Here is a 19,482-nt window from a genome sequence, read left to right as displayed (position 1 = left end):
ACCCTTTACTTTCTTTCATAATATCAAACATTTACAAACGTCATTAAAAAATTATTAAGGTTATATATATATATATGTTTGTGTATGAGAGAGAGATATGGCACCCACTTCTTTGTTTGAAGGTTTACAGAGACAAACCTCACTTATAAACAACCTCCACATTGCTAAAATTCACCCTTTCATTTGTTCCATGCCACCTCAACGAACCTTGCATTCTGGGAGCTATAACGTCAAAAAAAATTTATCTTTTCACCATGTATATGAAAAATAAACTTGATTTCTTATTTGCTTATAACCTTTTGAGAAATTAGATGTTCAATCATTAGGTTGTGTTCGTCTCAAAAAATGAAATGGATTTTTTTTGTTTAATGCTTTTGATATATATATATATATATATATATATATATATATATATATGATAAAACAAGTATCAAATGATGTTAATATATAAAAAAAGTTAAAAAAATATTTGGTTTTTAAAAGTTCCTAAAAGTTCTTTAACTTTTTTTGAGTTCTTAAATGAAACTAACCCTATATATATATATATATATATATATATATATATATATATATATCAGGATCACGTGAGAACTTTTTAGTAATTAAGAACTATGATAACCATTTTAAACGACAAAAAAACCCAAAAATAAAAAGAAATCATAAAACAAAAAAAAACAAAAAAATAAAAAAGTATAAAAACCAAAATTCTTATTTATCATCCCAGTTTCTTAAAAAAAACGTAAAAAAAAAATTCTCGTTTTAGCTAAATTATGCATATATATATAATATGTACACACATTTTTTTTTCCTATATACGTATGTATAATTGTAAATGATAATGTACATATGTGTACATTACGTAGCTAGAGATTAAATGAAAGTATACATATGTGTATAGGTATAATTCGAATTTAAAAGAAAAAAAATCGGTTTTTTTATTATGCATATATATATAATATGTACACACATGTTTTTTTTCTTACAAACATGTATAATTTAAGGTAAATGATAATGTACATATGTGTACATTACGTAACTAGAGATTAAATGAAAGTATACATATGTGTATAGGTATAATAAGAATTAAAAAGAAAAAAACAATTTCGGTTTTTTTAATGAAACCGGAATGAAATATAAGAATTTTGTTTTTTTTACTTTTTTAAAATTTTTGTTTTTTTTTGTTTTATAATTTTTTAAATATTTTTTAGATGTTTTTTTTAGTAGTCCAAAATGGTTCTCAAAGTTCTCAATTTGCCAAGGGTTCTCTTAGGATCCTTACCCTATACACACACACACACACACACACATATATATATATATATATATCATCAATTTAACACAAAATGATCAAATTACAATAGAGAGGTGGGTAAGCGGGCAACAAGCCGCGCCTTCACCCCTTTTGAATGACAAACCCAATCCTACTAAAAACAAAATTATGGTTCTTTGGCGACGATTAGTTACCGTGCACGACCCGTTGCACTCTTTTCAGAAACGTAATAGCTTCGGAGGGGCAAGAGATCAAAATGCATCAAATGCAAAAGGAATGAATACGTGTTGATTCTCGGCACATGCTTTCTCATGCTTAGCAGTTTTTCCTTTTTTTTTTCCTTCAACACAACCTGCCTAACAATAAACCCAGTATCCCTAAGCCCGACAAGGGATGATACTCCAGTAAGGTCTATACAAACGTGCTTCCCCTGCCCATCCAAACACAAGAACGTCGACTCGGTATCCCTAGCCTCCATTGAAAATCCCCAAGAAATGGACCCCCATATACCACAATATCCTCGATTTCCTCTTGTAACCCGTTGTAAAAAACAGAGACGACATCCTTAACAAAGTTAACAAACATAGGCGCCAATGTTCGGAGACCGAATAACAATTTAGCAACCCCCATACAGGAGCGAAGCAAGAGGAGCTCACATTGAGGGTCACGCAGACGAGTAAGACATCTCAATAGGAATTGAAATTGGAAGGAATTGAAATCCAATTCCATTCTTGATGTGTTCATTTAACAAACGAGTTGGAATCTATCACCATGAATACCACCGCATCTCTAACCAACCCCACCGCGTTCAAGTCAAGAACCCGGGTCGCGTTCGGGTCAACATTTTGTTCGCGTTTGAGTCAACCAGCCGAGTCTATGGTTCGGGTCTACGTTTTGTGTAGTGTCACGTTCGGCCTTTTGTTCTTTGTATATGTTATTTTGACACAAATATTTTTGGTTCTTAAAAAGAAGCAGTTCGAGAAGGTTCAATTGTCCGAAATGAATTTCTAAACATGTGCATTTATCGACGACATCAAGTTTTTTAAAAAGAACCAAATTCTTTTTAGTAATTATGATATAAAAGGAAATTATAAAAGCCTTTTTTTATACTATTTTTCTACGAGATGCCGATAATTCAACATCAAATTTTTAAAAAGAGCCAAATTCTTTTTAGTAATTATGATATGAAAAAGAAATTATAAAAGCCTTTTTTTATACTATTTTTCTACGAGATGCCGATAATTCAACATCAAATTTTTAAAAAGAGCCAAATTCTTTTTAGTAATTACGATATAAAAAAAGAAATTATAAAAGCCTTTTTTATACTATTTTTCTACGAGATGCCGATAATTCAACATCAAATTTTTAAAAAGAGCCAAATTCTTTTTAGTAATTATGATATAAAAAAGAAATTATGAAAGCCTTTTTTATACTATTTTTCTAATAGATGCCGATAATTCACTATCAAAGTTTAAAAAAGAGCCAATTTTTTTATAAAATTATGATATAAAAAAGAAATTATAGAAGCCTTTTTTATACTATATCTCTACGAGATGCTGACAATTCGATATCAAGTTTTTAAAAATAACCAAATTCTTTTTTATAATTATGATATAAACAAGAAATTATAGAAGCCTTTTTATATACTATTTTTCTACGAGATGCTGATAATTCCTTGTACAGTATTCCTAGCCATCTATGCTCCGTGTCGCATTTAGGCCGACGTTCCGGGTTGACGGTCTGGATGTATTCGGGTCGACGCTCTTGAACGCTTCCGGGTCGACGAATCGAGTCACATTCGGGACAGCGTTCCGGGGTCGCGTTTGGGTCGGTGATCTGGATCGCGTTCGATTTTACGGTTGGTAGCGTGTTCAGGTCATGTTCGTGTTGATGGAACGGGTCGCATTCGAGTCGACAGTTGAATCCAATGCGCTTTGACGCAGAGCGTGGAATCCAAATTGACCCGGAGCGTCGAACCAAACACCAAATGACCCGGACTGTCGAACCGAACATGAACTCACCCGAATTCTCATACCGAACGCGAACTCACCCGAATTATCATATAGAACGCGAACTCACCCGTAACGTCGAACTTAACGCGAACTGACCTGGAACATCGAACCGAACAAGAACTGACCTGGAGTGTTGAACCATAGCGAAAGCGTTGAACCGAACCTTTAAAAGTTCTCTGTTTACTCCTCACCTCCTTTCAAGCCATCTGATTGCTTTATTTGTAAATGGAGACTTCTCATACATTTGACCCGAATTCATGGGTATGGGTCTCACAAAACCCACATAATACTTAAAAGGGTTATAACATCTCATTATATTAAAAATTAATCTCACCAAATATTTGATATGTAAATCCTTTATAAAATAGGGATATACTAAATATTAATTTCCTTTTTTTTAAAAAGATATTATATATAATTAAGAAATAATTTTATAGTAAAAATTAAGCGGGCCATGGGTCTTATAAAATCCAGATATTTTTTAAACGGATTATAACATCTCATTTATTTGTGAAACTCTTTTATTATCAAACCCTGAGTATATTATTAAACTCCTTACAATAAATAAAACTAAAATCCAAAAAAAAGATATATAAATATTATAAACGAAAAATGTAAAACAATCCCGTAATACGGAGGATAAAAGCTAGTAAACTTAGAATTGTGAATAGGGGTGTTCAAGAAATCCAAATACGAAAAAAACCGAAATTCGAACCGAAACCGAAACCCAAATAATATTCGGATCGATCCGAATATCTAATTCGGATATGGATTTCAAAAAATTTCGGATAGTTCGGACTATTCGGATATCCGAATAACTCAAAAATTTAACATGTTATTAGTGTATATAGCCAAGTCCATTAACATTTATAATAATTTTATAACCATAACTTCATTATTCATTCAATCAACCTAACCAAACACACCATAGATAAAAATGTCATAACACTCCATCGTTCGTTATACTTTCTAACACTACTTAACTTCCTTATTCTTGTATTGTTTTGTTTTATTTTCCAGTTTTATATGTTTATTTAACAAAACTTAAGTTTGTATATTTGTTATACGGATCATTCGGATAATTTCGGATGATCCGAATCCATCCGATTTCAATTCGGATCGGATTTCGGATAAGGTTCCAAAATTTTCAAATCCGAACAATCCGAACCAAATAAACCAAATAACCCGTTATCTAATCCGATAAACACCCCTAATTGTGAATACTTATAAAATAATTAAATATGCTAAAAAAAAACAAGAAAAGAAAATTACAGCTAGTTAAAACAAGAATGAAAACTAAAGAGATTTGAAGCAGAGTATATATAAATAAATATTCCCAGCAAGGTGATGTTTTAATAGAATGTCATTCGCAAATAACCGCAATGTAGAGATAATTTCTGTCGACATAATAACACATACATACTACGAATGTCACATCCTAAGACAGATTAAAAACTGTCATTCACCAACAGCAATGATTGGCAATCCCCTGGCAACACAAACAGTTTTGAGTGACATCAGTCAAAAAATAATTTACAGCATGCTGACCATTTTATAAAACAATTACCATCCTCCACGTCTTGAAAAATAATCATTGTCCAATGATACCGCGAGCGCCACGGTTACAGCTCTCTCCCACAGGGTTAACGGGCGCGCCACTTCAAATTCTTCAACCTAAAAAGCCATAATATCTATCAAACATACCCTAAATTTAAACACAAAATAAAACTCACCAATCAGACATACCTCTCTAGAAAGTTCTGTTACGCCTTCGTTAGCACTAGCACTCCCGAATCGGATTACATATTGACCCGCATCAGTAAACACCTGAATCGTTCACAAGTTGTTTTTTATATATTATTATGTTCATAAAAATATTTGAAAACATCATAGTTGGTAAAAGGTAGTAACATATGACCTCAAAACCGAAACCTCGCCAGTCGCGATTAATCTCAGCCAGCACCTCATTGTTTATGCCCTTTAAGATAAATTCCCAGTGCCAAAACCCAGGATTATCGACCTCTGCAAATTGCTCGTTACTGCAAAAAAAATATATATATATAACTTTTCAAAATAGACATAATCGACAGAAATAATGAAAATAAATTTACCCCAAGTACAAATCATATCTCCTCCTCCATAGATGCCATCTTCTATGAACCACACCAACTACCTGAAATTCAATCGTATTATGAATTTGGTTTCCGGTTAGGTTCTTAACCGTATCCAAATTGTGAACCCGGTTTTCCATTCTATGAATCTCGCTTAGTATGGATAACCAAACGGAATTCAATTGAATAAACTGTATAATAACCAGCTTAATCGGATAACTGAAGCGAATAAAAATGGGTTTAATTGATTGCATTCAGTTCAGTTCGACACACTTCTAATTCAGATTGGTTCGGTTATCAGCTCCACAAATCTTGCTTATTTGGATAACTGAACCGAGTTCAATCGGATAAACTGAATAGTAAACGTTTTAATCAGATAACCAAACCGAAAAATCGATTTAATTGGCTGAATTCCGTTCGGTTACACACATACTCAATTTGGATTGGTTCGGTTATCGGTTAAAGCCAGAAATTCAAAACCGAATAGCCTAATGAACACCCCTAGTTTTACATGTATGATTATTTTAATCTCAATCTGCTATATTATATTGGCATACCTTTCCACCTACTTCTGCATAGATCGAGCTTGTTATCCACCAAAAGGGCCTTCGTACCTGGCAAAATGGGCATATCAGGTTGGTTCAAACAGGTTCTGGCAAAATGGGCAGATCAGATTGGTTCAAACGGGTACCGTCAAAATGGGCTCGGGTTAAAACGAGTCGTTTTAGAAAGGAAGTATCAAAACTGGTTCACCCGTTAGATTTGTTTTTATCAAGGCCAAGGCGACATAATACATTAATAATCAAAGAAATCTAAATAATACACACAAAGACATAGTAAAGCCAATAGAATAATGTATAATAAGCAACATAGAATAAAAGAATATATGCCTAATAGTCTTACCCTAAAAAGCTCGTTACCATACGCATCGGTTACAGTCGCAACAAAAGGTCGCCTCAAACGAAGCAACTGAAAACAAATCAAGAGATTCATCAAATAATCATAATTAGCAACCAATATGCCCGTAAATGAACCGACCGTTCAATGAACCGTTCAGAGGGAAGTTTGTTTAATAACCAAGCAAACCTGAACAAAACTTTTTCATTTAGTTAAACAAACGAACATGAACACATGCCTTGTTCGTTCATTTATGTTCGCGAACGTTCATTTACATTCGTTTGTTTACTTTCATTTCTGTCTGTTAGTTTAAGTTCGTTAATATATTGATTTTAAGATTTTAGGCCCCTTAGAAATTAGTCCAGTTTTAATAACATTTTAGGCCAACACAATAATTGGTTTTTATCTCAGTTATGTTTGTTCATCAATTTTCGTTCGTTTACGTTTGAAAACCATTCATTTATACTGGTAATGAACGAACAGAAAGGAACACGAACACACTCATTTTCTTAATGAATGAACGAACACAAACACGAAAACCGCGTTCGTTTAGTTGTTCGTGTTCAACTGTTTATTTGGTTTGGTTAAAAATAAACGAATGAACGTAATTAGCAACCGATATGCAGATATATAACATATTTGTCTGGCAATGACATTGCTCTGCTCACGGATATAGCCTGCAGGCTGAAATGATAATATTATACACGCACGTTTCAAATTTACGTACTACAAAAAATAAAATGGATAAGGAAAATACCACTTGTGGGTTGCTGACATCAACTATTGCATATCTATTCTCCTGCAATGTAACACACAATCATTTTATACATATAAAGTACAAAACGATAAACAAAAATGCCATATTCTGATTATCTGTAACACAATGCTTTTACCTGCTCAAAACCAAATGTGAGATTAGCCCATTCTATGTCCCGAGTAATAAGCAAATTAGATCTTGACAGTAGAGGCGCAATCCAAGACTGAAAGAATAAATAAACGAAAATCATTCATATAGGCTTGTAAACAAATCAACGAACATGAACGGAGCATGTTTGTGTTTTGTGCGTTTAACATTAGCTGAACAAACGATTGAACACAGACAATTGGTAAAGAAAATGAATGTGTTTGTGTTTGTTCGTTAACAGTATAAACGAACGAACATGAATAGTAGAACAAACATCGGTTTCTTGCTCGTGTTCGTTCGTTAACAGTAAAAATGAACGAACATGAATATAAAACAAACATGGGTTTCTTGCTCTTGTTTGTTAAGAAAATTACGTGTTCGTGTTATTTCGTTAATGGTATAAACAAACGGTTCACGAACGTAAACAAACGAACATTGATGAACGGACCTAACTGAGATAAAACCATTTAAAGGTAAATGTGTACAACAATATGTTGGGCCTAAAAAGTTTATTAAAACTAGACTAAATTGTAATAGGCCTTAAAGTTCAAATGAATATATTAACTAACGTAAACAAACGAAATTTAAACAAGCCTGAAGTAACAAACATAAATGGATGCAAACGAATAGCCATAATAGATTATAAATGAACATACGAGACATGTGTTCATGTTTGTTTGTTGATTCATTTGAATAAACAAACTTCCCACCAAACGGTTTATGAACACTTGGTTAATTTACAGACCTAGTCCTAAATGCAAAGACCGAAAAGTTTACTTCTTCTGGTGAAGCATACTTCACCGACTTGGTAACAACGTGCCTGTAATCATAAGCTCCATTGTCAGTTACATGTAAACCTTCCAACGGTTGGTGTTTGGGCAGACGGTCAACGGATTTTTGCTTCGTCTTCTCACGGGCCCTTTTAATCTTGTGATCTTGAAGCCACAAGTGCACTCGAAAGTCTCTAGTCAAGTCGGGAGGCGTGTGGTTAAATATCAAAGACGAGTTCACATAAGGGTAAGCGTTTGGTGGATGCAACAATGACCCGAGTGAGAGATTGGAAGTTGTTCTTTATCCAATTCATCGTTGAATTTGCTTCATTCAGTTTAGTTTAAAAGCAACATAAAAATGATAGATTCCGATTTTAGTTTTTGATCGAAGAAAGGAAGTCTGGTTCAATTGATTCAACCCAAGCAAGGGTGGGACATGTGTGAGTGAATGCATAGATTTTAAATTGGTGGAAACCAAGACTTAATAATGTCGTCGATGAGTTTTTAAGAGTTAGGGTTTTGGAAGAAAGAAAGAATTGACCCACGGACAATACGAGCTATTAAATAAAAATGAGAAACAAACAAAGAATAGCTTGGTTTTATGATGGATTTTTTTTAAGAGGATGGATATATTATTTTTATTACTATAATATAAACGACTGGATTGGATTACTTGATGAATTTTTATTACCTCCTCAATGCTCGGGACCACAACGCTTGGGTTTTACCACCGCCCCGGTTTGCCAATCAAATAAACATCGTCTTAAATATTTTGTTTTCTTATATGTTAATTTGACGAATTAATTTTTTGGATGTTAACGCTCAAATTTTACCAATGATATCTATATCGTGTAAGAAAAAATAATTGGATATGTATATTTATATATGGCCATCATTATCATTTATATAATAATAGATCATAATAATTAAATTATACCTTATTATTATATTAACTAGGAATTGTTGATGAACCATATTACCCTTTCTTGTTAATCAAGGGTTTCCTCTTGGGTGTGTATAAATATATGGAGAAACTTATTAACATCATAAGAAAAACCTTAAACCTCACATAATAAATTCGTGACCCCTTTTCTCTTCATATTTTCGGTTTCTCAAGAACTCTAATCCCCATCACTAATATACATCCCAATAGGGAACTCAACTAAGCTGACAATCATGTCGTCTGGATCATTATCATCAGCCGTGGCTACTCTCTCTGCTGTAACAGGTATGTTTTAGTTATAGGTTTATCATAACATTCATGTTTTCTATTACATACGTGAAGAACTGATCAACATGTGGTATCAGAGAGATGTTGATTAATCAGTTATTTATATTTTCCCTAAATCTGGATCTAAACCGGAAAACATAAACTAAAATCTGATAAACCCTAATTCTGCTTTTCATTATCATTAAATTTTTGAACTTATTGAAATCTGGTTGTATATAAACTGTTTAAAAATCTTATAACCAATTTCACATTAAAACCTGGTAAAAACTTAATGGTTTTTCAGTGGTGTTCTTTGTGTTCATCATGGGTTATTTGAAAATATTACATATTTTGGTTAAAATTCGGATTATTATTGTGTTTTTCATAAAATAATTGAATAAACAAAATCTTATTTTGTAAATTTTGAATAATTGTTGAGAATATAAATTTCAAAATTAAACAAATCTTGGAGATAAAATTAATCTCTAAGAACTTGAAACAAAATATTATTACCCTAAATAATTTGGATTTGAGTGCCCACCGAAATCTTGGTCAAACAAAGATCTCATAAAACCGAAATCTCATTAAAACCAAGATCTCATTAAAAACCGAAAACCCAATAAAAAAATCGAAAACTCAAGTGTTAACCGAGAACTCGTAATTTTTGATCCGCGTTAACAGTTGGTTTGTATTAATTAATTAATGTTTTTTAAGACACTTAAAATATAAATATATATTAATTAATTTTACAAAACATAGAAATGCTTAAACTTGAATAAATTGTTGATGTAAACTTCTGCCCAAAGGTATTACATCTAACATATCATTCAAGTTTTAATACAAGCCGTGTTAATTTAGTCTAACATGATTTAAATGCATCGCTTCTACCCAAAGGTGTAACATCTCGAGAAATACCCTATTTAAGTTTCGGATTAAAAACAACAATTTTGAAAATTAAAGGGGTTGGAAATAAAAATTTTAGTTTTCTAGACCCACCGCGCTACGTGATGGGTAGGATATGTTTAGCATCGCGCTACGTGATGATGTTTTCCAGAAAGTTACAAAAAGGGGGCGTCGCGCTGCGCGATGGTCCAGAAGGAAAGGGGTATCGCGCTACGCGATGACCCGGTTAAGTAACCTTGGAAGGGGGTTGTACGATTTGGCAAGTAAGAAAAATTAAGTCCACGTTTTATGGGACCATTTGAAGTGTTAGAACGAATCGATACTATAGCTTATCGCTTACGTTTATCAGAAGAAATGAAAAGTATACATGATACATTTCATGTTTCTAACTTACACAAGTGACTAGTCGATGAAACTTTAGCTATGCTTTTAAAAGATGATTGAATTAACAAAAAAAAATAATAAAATTTACGGAACAACCCTTACAAGTTGAGGATTTTCAAGCTAAGAAACTTAAACAACGGAAGCTAAAGTTAGTTAAGCCGATATGGAATTTCCAAAGAGGACCAGAATTTAATTGGGAGTTAGAATCGAAAATTACAAAGAAGTATCCACATCTGATCTAGCGAATCTCGAGGACGAGATTCATTTCAAGGTGGGGAGGATGTAACATCTCGAGAAATACCCTATTTAAGTTTCAGATTAAAAACAACAATTTTGAAAATTAAAGGGGCTGAAAATAAAAATTTTAGTTTTCTAGACCCATCGCGCTACGCGATGGGTAGGATATGTTTAGCATCGCGCTAAGCAATGATGTTTTCCAGAAAGTTACAAAAAGGGGGCGTCGCGCTGCGCGATGGTTCAGAAGGAAAGGGGGTATCACGCTACGCGATGACCCAGTTAAGTAACCCAGTCCACGTGTCCAACCACGTGTCAACATGTGGCACAATCTTACGTATTGCGGCGTCGCGCTACGCGATGGCCTATGGAAAGGCCCATCGCACTACGCGATGGTGGGCAAAACTTTGCCTATAAAAGGGGGCTACGGGTTTGAAGCATTCACATCCCAAAAACACCTTTCTTCACACATACACAACCTTGGGAGGTGTGCCCGACCATTATAAGGTTCTGTGGTCCTGATTTCTCGTAATTCGTGCAAGAACTGGAGTTTTAACGATCCGTAGATGTGTTAAGCGAGCTGGAAGCGAGATCCTGACGATTTAGGTTTCAATAAGTGATAAGGGAGTAGAAATGCTGCCCGTGCAAAACTTAGGCAATTAAAATACCCGCATGAGGTAGGTGTTCTGCTTAAGTTATTATTTTATAAAGGCTTAGACTATGGTCGGAAGTATAGCCTGAACCTTGATTACTGATAAGCATAGTATACCTTTTTATAAGTAAAGGTTATAGTCAAAGTATTGTTTTCTTTGTGATTAAGAAATGTGAGGAATAAAATAATATTTCTCTATGATTAAGAAATGTATGCAAAGGTTATAGTTAAAATAAAGTTTCTTCTTGAAGAAGAAACCCAATATAGATGTTTCTTCCTGAAGAAGAAACATAGTATATGATTAATGAATAGACAAATGGACTAAAGGTCCAAATGTTTTAAAGAAATGATTGTCAAGGTTAAGCTATACGAAACAGACTATAGGTTTGAAGCTAGATCATTGATCTAGGTATTTATACAAAGGTTGTTCTCGTACTATAGGTCCGAGATAGAAAGAATGCATAAATCAGAAAGATACACTGATCAAGAACAAAGGTGAATACGTCCAAACCTTTTTATAGCGTGAAATATGTTATGACGTGAATACGTCCAAACCTTTTTATAGCGTGAAATATGTTATGACGTGAATACGTCCAAACCTTTTTTATAGTGTGAAATGTTTTATGACGTGAATACGTCTATGTACTGTATATTTTGAAAAGATATTTACTCTTTGAAACTATGGACTGTTATCCATATGTAAAAGAGTTATGGAAATATTTGCATGAGGGTTGGTTCAAATCCTCTAAAACGTTTTGATACAAGCTAAACACTCAGACTAAAATACACATGTGTCTGGATCCATACATATATGATTTGTAGTGGGCACACTACAAACATACTGACCATGAGGCAAGTGACTGTCTCTAGGGCGAGTGAAGTCCGATTATGTGGTCTATTGGTATTTTTAGTTCCGATGAGATGGGATGAGGCCCACTGAGTCATTGAACACTATTGGTGTTATATCATAACGAAGGTGATTTTGTATATGATTATATTATGATGAATTATGAAAATCTTTTTATTGAGTCAGCGTTATTTACCAGCACATAGCTGACGTATTTTTCCCCCACATTTCAGGGAAACAGTAAAGTTAGAACAGACAAGCAAGCCAAATTAGAAGATTGGGGACATAGTCATTAGAGGTGATCTGATGGCTCATATGTTTTAATTAAAATTTTTGTGAAGAATCATATTTTAAAATGGCAGGTATTTGAAATATCAAAACGGGTAATAAATTCCCGAGATTTCATTATAATAATATTTTATGACTTCCGCTAAAAGAACGTAACTCTGATATATTTGCAAAACAGGTACCAACTATTGGTCATACGCCTAGGCCCTAGGCCGGGGTGTGACAAAAGGTGACGTGTTACATTTAAATCAAGCAAAACTAACTTGTGCATAAGTAAAATGATTGTTTCACTTCTGCCCAAAGGTAATGTGTTACAATTGTTTTGCACATATATTTAAATAAAATTTAATTCTGCTCAAAGGTGATTTATTTTTTATTTAAGTAGAACTTTTAACTAAAGTAGTCTATCAGTTTGATGTTAATAATAGACATATCACCTCTTCAATAAAACATAATGATCATCACATTAATGATCCTTCATTAATCAATGATCATAAAATTTAATCTGTCTTACTTAATTATCCCATAACATTACTTACTATGATTTTGTAAGGCCCCGAACCCGGTAGCCCTACTTTAGCGTCGGATTTACTCATAAACACAGTCCTTCAAATCAGAGTTTATTAAAACTTTTCGCGGAATATAAAACATCAATCAATTGTTACAAAACATTAAATCTTTTCTTTGATACCATAACACAAAACTTTAATATTAAAACATCTTTACTTCTTTCTTCAGATGCCAGCCGTTCAATCCATGCCGTGTGTCATCCTCATGCTAACTCTATAATCAGCTCACCTGCGTGCATACTAAAAGTCAGCTACGCTGAGTGAGTTCTAGTTAATCAGGCAACATACAATTTTATTCTCATATATTTCTTAACGTATCCGAAGACACATATTTCTACCTTAACCTCGTATAAATATCCATAGGAGGATCATCGCATAATATCTATTAAAAGAATCTTTACCATTACCATACTATATAGAATTTCCATAGGAGGAACACTCTGTATACTTTCCATAGAAGGAACACTTTACTTTCCATAGAAGGAACACTTTACTATCCATAGAAGGAACCCTATACTTTCCATAAAAGGAACATTATACTTTCCATAAAAGGAACATTTTACTTTCCATAAAAGGAACATTATACTTTCCATAAAAGGAACATTTTACTTTCCATAAAAGGAACATTATACTATCCATGTAAGGAACTCTATGTATATCCATATAAGGAACACTATCTATAAGTTATTATTTAATATCCATGTAAGGAGCTAATCACTTCCCTTGACGATACGTGCAATATCCGAAGATCGTTCACGTACCGACAAGCTTTCATTCATAATGTTTATACATCATCCTCACATTACATACAATATTAATATCTTTATTTACATCCTGACAGTACGTGCAATATCCGAAGATCGTTCACGTACCGTCATGCAATCAATCATATCTATCACATATATCATACACGGCATACACTTACCATTTAAGGTAAGTGTATTAACTATCACATTGAGTATGCACACAGCCCCGAAAACGTAACACATAAATGGGGCTAGAAACTCACCTGAACTCTGCTTCTTTTTCTGATAGCTGTAAATCCCTTCCTTAACTGAGCTCGGCTGACTGTACAAGTTACACGTATCAATACTCGTCTGATCTAATCTGGCGGCCTAGTATTAGCTTACTTTTACTTATCGCTTTTAATTTATTTTCTAATCAAACTTGGCTTTAGGCGAAGTTAACCCTCGGGCGAACTTGGCTTCAGGCGAAGTTAAACCTCAGGCGAACTTAGCTTTAGGCGAAGTTAAACCTCAGGCGAACTTAGCTTTAGGCGAAGTTAAACCTCAGGCGAACTTATCATCAGGCGAACTTAAACCTCAGGCGAACTTATCATCAGGCGAACTTAAACCTCAGGCGAACTTGTCATCAGGCGAACTTAGCTTGCAGGCGAAGTTCATCAGGCGAACTTAGCTTGCAGGCGAAGTTCATCGCTTGAAGGCGAAGTTGCCCAGATGAAGGCGTAGTTGCCCAGATGAAGGCGAAGTTGCCCAGATGTCCGCTGTTTCGGTTTCTGATCAACATTTCGGGCGATTTTAACACCCTTGCTATGGTTCAATACCACCCACTACACTTCCCGACCATTTTTGGTCGTTTATACACTAAAAGCTCGGATCTTTAAACTTCCAAGATCAAGATTCATACCTTTTGAGCTTGTTTGGATCTCGTTTATCTTGGTATCACCACTAATCTTTCTCTCTTACCCGGACCTCGCTCGATCCTCCCTTCTTTCTCGGCCCGGCCGGCGGCGGTTTTGGGTGCTTGGTGTGTGTGTATGTGTGTGTGGAGTGTGCTTGGATAAAGATAGAATGAAGATATTTTGGGGTGTTAGGGTATTTATATCCCTGAGATCCCATGGACCTAAGGCCCATTCTCATTTAACCCATCCTAATTAATCCAAGTCCACAACCCACATCCATTACCCAACACTAGCCCGACCCATACCAACTCCTATTCTATTATTTATTTCCTGATAACCCGGGTAAACTTTCTCTCTATTATTAAGTAACATAATTAATATTACTTGGAAATTTCGGGATGTTACAGATTTCCTTCTATAAATTAGTATCGCATCCAAAGCATCCACTATAATCTTAAAACACAATATTAGTTTTGCCTCATAAAGAGTTTCAATAGCATTTAGCTCTTCTCAATTTTATTATCTCTCAAGACATTATATGACTATCTTACTGTTCTTTCTAATAACAATTATTCTATTGAAAACTAGAGCATAACATATGGAATGAGTCAATCATAATGTCTTTTATGATAATCAAGAACTTATTTAAATAAATGCTATCACAAAAGTTATTCAGATTTAGTATTTCCTAAGACTAATCTATTTTATGTGAAATAATCAAATAACTTCTTAGAAAATAACTTCTTAGATACATGCACTCCTTAAAATTCTAACTATAGGGTTAAATGGCATTACTGAATACATCATAATATACAATATCATGACATGAACCATAAAATTAAGGGCTCACACATAAGTACAATTTTCCAGTACATTAAATACTAAAATTTTTCAATAGTACAATTTGGTGCCTTAAGAATCAACTATAACACTCAAAAGTACCAAAGGAAAATGAGTGTGTTGATTAGCAACATATGTACAAGAAAAGAAATATCTAGTACTGGAAAGTAAGATTTTATTCAACTCACTACCACTAAAACCTGAAAGAGGATAATTCTAAGGTTCTGTTTTGGTTAAAAATCGGGCTAAGGATCAATGAACCAAATTCGTATGTGAGGATTGGTGCAAAAGTCAACAGAATAACCAAAGTAACGATTATAGGTAATGAACACGAAGATTTATACGAGGAAAAACCCTTGGTAACTAGTATCCCGCCGGCACAAAAACCTCGGGTAGTGAAAACTATCACTACCAATTATATTGAACTAAAAAAGATTACAAATGGTGGAACAATAGCTGATCGTGATTATAGGGTGTTTTTGCTAAGAGTTCTAAGTGTGCTTGAGTGTTGTGTATTGTGTTTGATCAGCTAGGGTTCAGTATATAAATACAAAGATCATAACGTAAACTAACTAACTAACTCCTATAATTCCGGCCACGTTTGTTTACTCCTTCAACCTGACCGTTTACGAGCTTGGACGAGAGGGGAGGACCAGGTAAAACACTTCGTCCGTAAGAATAGGAGTTTCCAGTAGTCACGTGTTTTATCTGCAAAAAATAGATTAGAATATAATTGAAATTGAGTGATGAGGATCCTTGAACCACTAAGGATCCTTAGTCCCGCTGATTGTTGCTTATGACACTTAATTTCCGAGGATCAAAGATCCTGGTCCCAACAGGTTCATAGACAAAGTACAAGTATAACTTTTAGCTTTAAGTTCTCTAAGTAGAAGCCTCACTGCAAATACATGTCATTATACTAGGCTTAAGCAACGAGATTTTCAACAATTGAAAAGAACTGTTGGCTAAAATCAGTAGTCACATAATCATGATATTTAAGTCTACTAATCCTAATATTCCAATTAACACATGTGAGTCTAGTTCTATACATTTTCCTTACAAAAATCAACAATTAACGAACATGAGTGTTATTGACAAATGTAAATGTTAAGGCTATTACATCCATAATAAACTGTCCTCTGCTTACGGTTTATGATACCTTACAAAATTCTGGAGATTATTCAGAATTCAGTATGTATACTTAAGCTACATTATGATAGTTGTGAGATTTGCCTAGCTAACAAAAGGTCACCCTTATCTTAAACTCTCATATTATTTGTTATCAATATTTGGATAGAACTAGATGATACTATACACTTTCACAACTTTTGTTATCATGCAAATGTGAACTTAACAAAAGACAAATGAGACCAGTAAATGTCATCCATTGAAACCAAAATTTCATGAGAAATCATGACATGGTTGACGAGGCTGATTTTTCATCTAATTTCATTCTAAGTGATTTGAAAATCATGCGTTAGATGCCTTAAACATTACTAGGCTTTAGGAATACGTATGGGTCCACCGGAAGTTATATTTCAGTGACATTCGTGGAACTTATTCCAAATGGAATATTTAGACATAATTTATCATTTAACGATTATTTGCTTGTATCTAATCTATCTTCTATGGTCCACGGTCTTATAGAGATCTATTCATATATACTTAATTTAATATGATTTCTTCTAAATATGTCCCTAAGTTTCTTATGACATATGGACGCTAAGGAAATCAAATCAATTCTAACGTATGAATGAAAAGTTCCTACGTCATGTACATCATTGAAACTTCTCATGTAGCTTTCCAAGAGATTCGAAGATTAGTGGGAGCATTAAGTGTCTTAATCATAACTTGCAAGATTTGCAAAAGGTGGAGAGTGAAAACTTGATATTAACTCAATTACACCTCTTGTACAAGACATTGCTCCATCACAAAACTGTTTCATCATAACTTATCTCCTTAGAATTCAATACTACTCTTACAGAAAGTTTCATTGTTACTTAAATTTAGGCATATTCAGATTTCTTACTAAACTAATCCTCACCAAGAGAAACTGCAACCATTTATATTATTAACTTGTTTCTCTATTAGAATCTATTGGTCTTTAAATATTGACCTTAAGCATGCCAATTTCCTAAAGGTTTCTAAGGTCAGTGGGAGAAGTAAAAGCCCTTATAATGACTTGTCAGAGGTACAAGAGGCAGGGGGAGGAGAGTCACTAAATTTTACTCCGAATTTAACTCCTATTACACCTCTTGTACACCATACTGCACCAACTCTTACACACTTAGAATCCTGAAAATGAAAGCAACCTAAACAAGAGCTAATCCATAAAACTGAAACTTCTAATAAACCCAATAATTAATTTAGGGGGTCATCTAGGTTTTAAAAACCTGCTGACTTTGATGATTATATAACCTTCTTAACTAAATTTGAAATAGATTATGAAAGTTTACTGATCCTACATTTTCTAATTAAACCATTAATATCAATCAATCTTCTGAATAGAATAAAGCTATTATTAGATATCTAAATTAAATTTTATAAGTCAGAATAATGTTTGGGATTTGGTTGAATCACCTAAGAGTGTTCATAACTAAACTAAATCCTAATATAACGTTAAGACACTAAGAAGCATGATTGATCATTAAAGGTTATATTCAAGAGGGAATAATCATCAAAGAATCTTCTTACCCATATTACAAAAGATTTTTTTGAGGATCATCATTGTTCAAGTAGCTTATAACATTTAAAAGCTACATTACATGAACATTGAAACAGCTATTCCTAACTACTGACTTGCATATTTACATGTTCATAAAGCAACTTGAAGTTCTCAACTGAAGGTAAAAGAACACTTAGTCTGTAAGTCAATATAATCCATGTATGGGTTAATTCAAACATCAAAATGTGATGAAACCTTTATACAATAATTTTCATCAACAACTAAGTGGATCAATGTACCTACCTCAAGATGAGTGGGAGCAACTAAAAACAAACTTGTCCTTATATAGATGACATTCTTTTGTCAAACATATGTTACATAAGTCTAAGTATTGTTTATACATACTTTGATATGATAGATGTAACATCCACAAAATTTCGGTCCAAATTTGACAAATTATAAAGATGAAGGATGACACGAGGTCGAAGACTCGCGCAAAAATAAACCAAATACAACTAATTAGATAGTGTAAATGGGTGTCGAACACGAAGAGTTTGTGGAATATGCGTTACTGAGTAGCTTAAAATTAAACTAATATAAATGTAAATGACAAGAAGTAATTTTCAAGTTGGTTTTTTTATTAGATTTTAAGAACTAAATTAGCTAATACGAAAGTTGTAAACAATTGATCGAACAAGTATTTCTCTTGGAATTCGGGTTATCACGCAACACTCTTGATAAGGTTCAATGGATAAATCATAATATCTTGATTTTTTGTAAATGTGATTATTTGTGATTAATCAAGAACTAAGTACTCGGATTACTAGAATGCGAGGTTGTTACTTGTTAATCAATCAATATGTTCTTAACCCTAATTCCTTCTACTAAATCTCAATTGTCAATGACACCAAGAACGTATAGAACGAAACTAGGTTTAACATCAACAATTAGATAACTAATCCAATTCAAGAACAATATACATAAGTGTATCGTGAATAACCTTACATCCAAGAGAAACACCAAAGGATTTAGCCACACATGATTGACATCATTGATTCAATCTTTAATCCAAAAGCAATCAAAGATTATAGTGTTAATCTTCAATTAAAATCACCCAAAATATTGTTTCAAGGCACCAAAATCACCCCACACAAATGTCTAGATCGGAATATCTTGAAAAGGATCTCAAATGCCCATTATAACATCAAATTGGAGTTGTAACCGTCACCAGCGTGCAGGCCCCACCGTAAGCTACGGTGGCCACCGTAGCTTACGGTGGATTTG

At 33.6% G+C, this 19,482-nt stretch overlaps 1 protein-coding gene and 1 long non-coding RNA gene across 2 annotated transcripts; both read right to left on the bottom strand.

The window, feature by feature from the left end:
- Nucleotides 1-4,740: 4,740 nt before the first annotated feature.
- Nucleotides 4,741-6,585, bottom strand: LOC143616677 (phospholipid scramblase family protein C343.06c-like). Its single transcript, XM_077089437.1, has 8 exons — nucleotides 6,580-6,585; nucleotides 6,297-6,362; nucleotides 5,951-6,007; nucleotides 5,394-5,455; nucleotides 5,201-5,321; nucleotides 5,029-5,109; nucleotides 4,850-4,956; nucleotides 4,741-4,771 (listed from the first exon to the last, which is right to left on the bottom strand). Exons 1-8 carry the CDS (start codon nucleotides 6,583-6,585, stop codon nucleotides 4,741-4,743), a joined length of 531 nt encoding a protein of 176 aa, XP_076945552.1.
- A 344-nt stretch (nucleotides 6,586-6,929) lies between these two features.
- On the bottom strand, nucleotides 6,930-7,982 carry LOC143616678 (uncharacterized). Its single transcript, XR_013150702.1, has 4 exons — nucleotides 7,972-7,982; nucleotides 7,184-7,270; nucleotides 7,048-7,089; nucleotides 6,930-6,974 (listed from the first exon to the last, which is right to left on the bottom strand). It is a non-coding gene; the product is annotated as an uncharacterized LOC143616678 (long non-coding RNA).
- Nucleotides 7,983-19,482: the final 11,500 nt, after the last annotated feature.

The sequence above is a fragment of the Bidens hawaiensis genome, unplaced genomic scaffold, assembly GCF_021521415.1.
Source record: "Bidens hawaiensis isolate Kalapana, Puna unplaced genomic scaffold, B.hawaiensis_p1.1 tig00048840_1, whole genome shotgun sequence".
Taxonomy (NCBI): domain Eukaryota; kingdom Viridiplantae; phylum Streptophyta; class Magnoliopsida; order Asterales; family Asteraceae; genus Bidens; species Bidens hawaiensis.
Note: the sequence above shows the minus strand (reverse complement) of the source record. Positions and strands in the feature narration are given on the sequence as shown.

Coding starts and splice junctions, on each gene's coding strand:
- LOC143616677 (XM_077089437.1), bottom strand. Junction 5,456..5,950: donor ATGCAGAAGTAGGTGGAAAG/GTATGCCAATAT, acceptor ATTGAATTTCAG/GTAGTTGGTGTGGTTCATAG. Junction 5,110..5,200: donor GGCGAGGTTTCGGTTTTGAG/GTCATATGTTAC, acceptor TGAACGATTCAG/GTGTTTACTGATGCGGGTCA.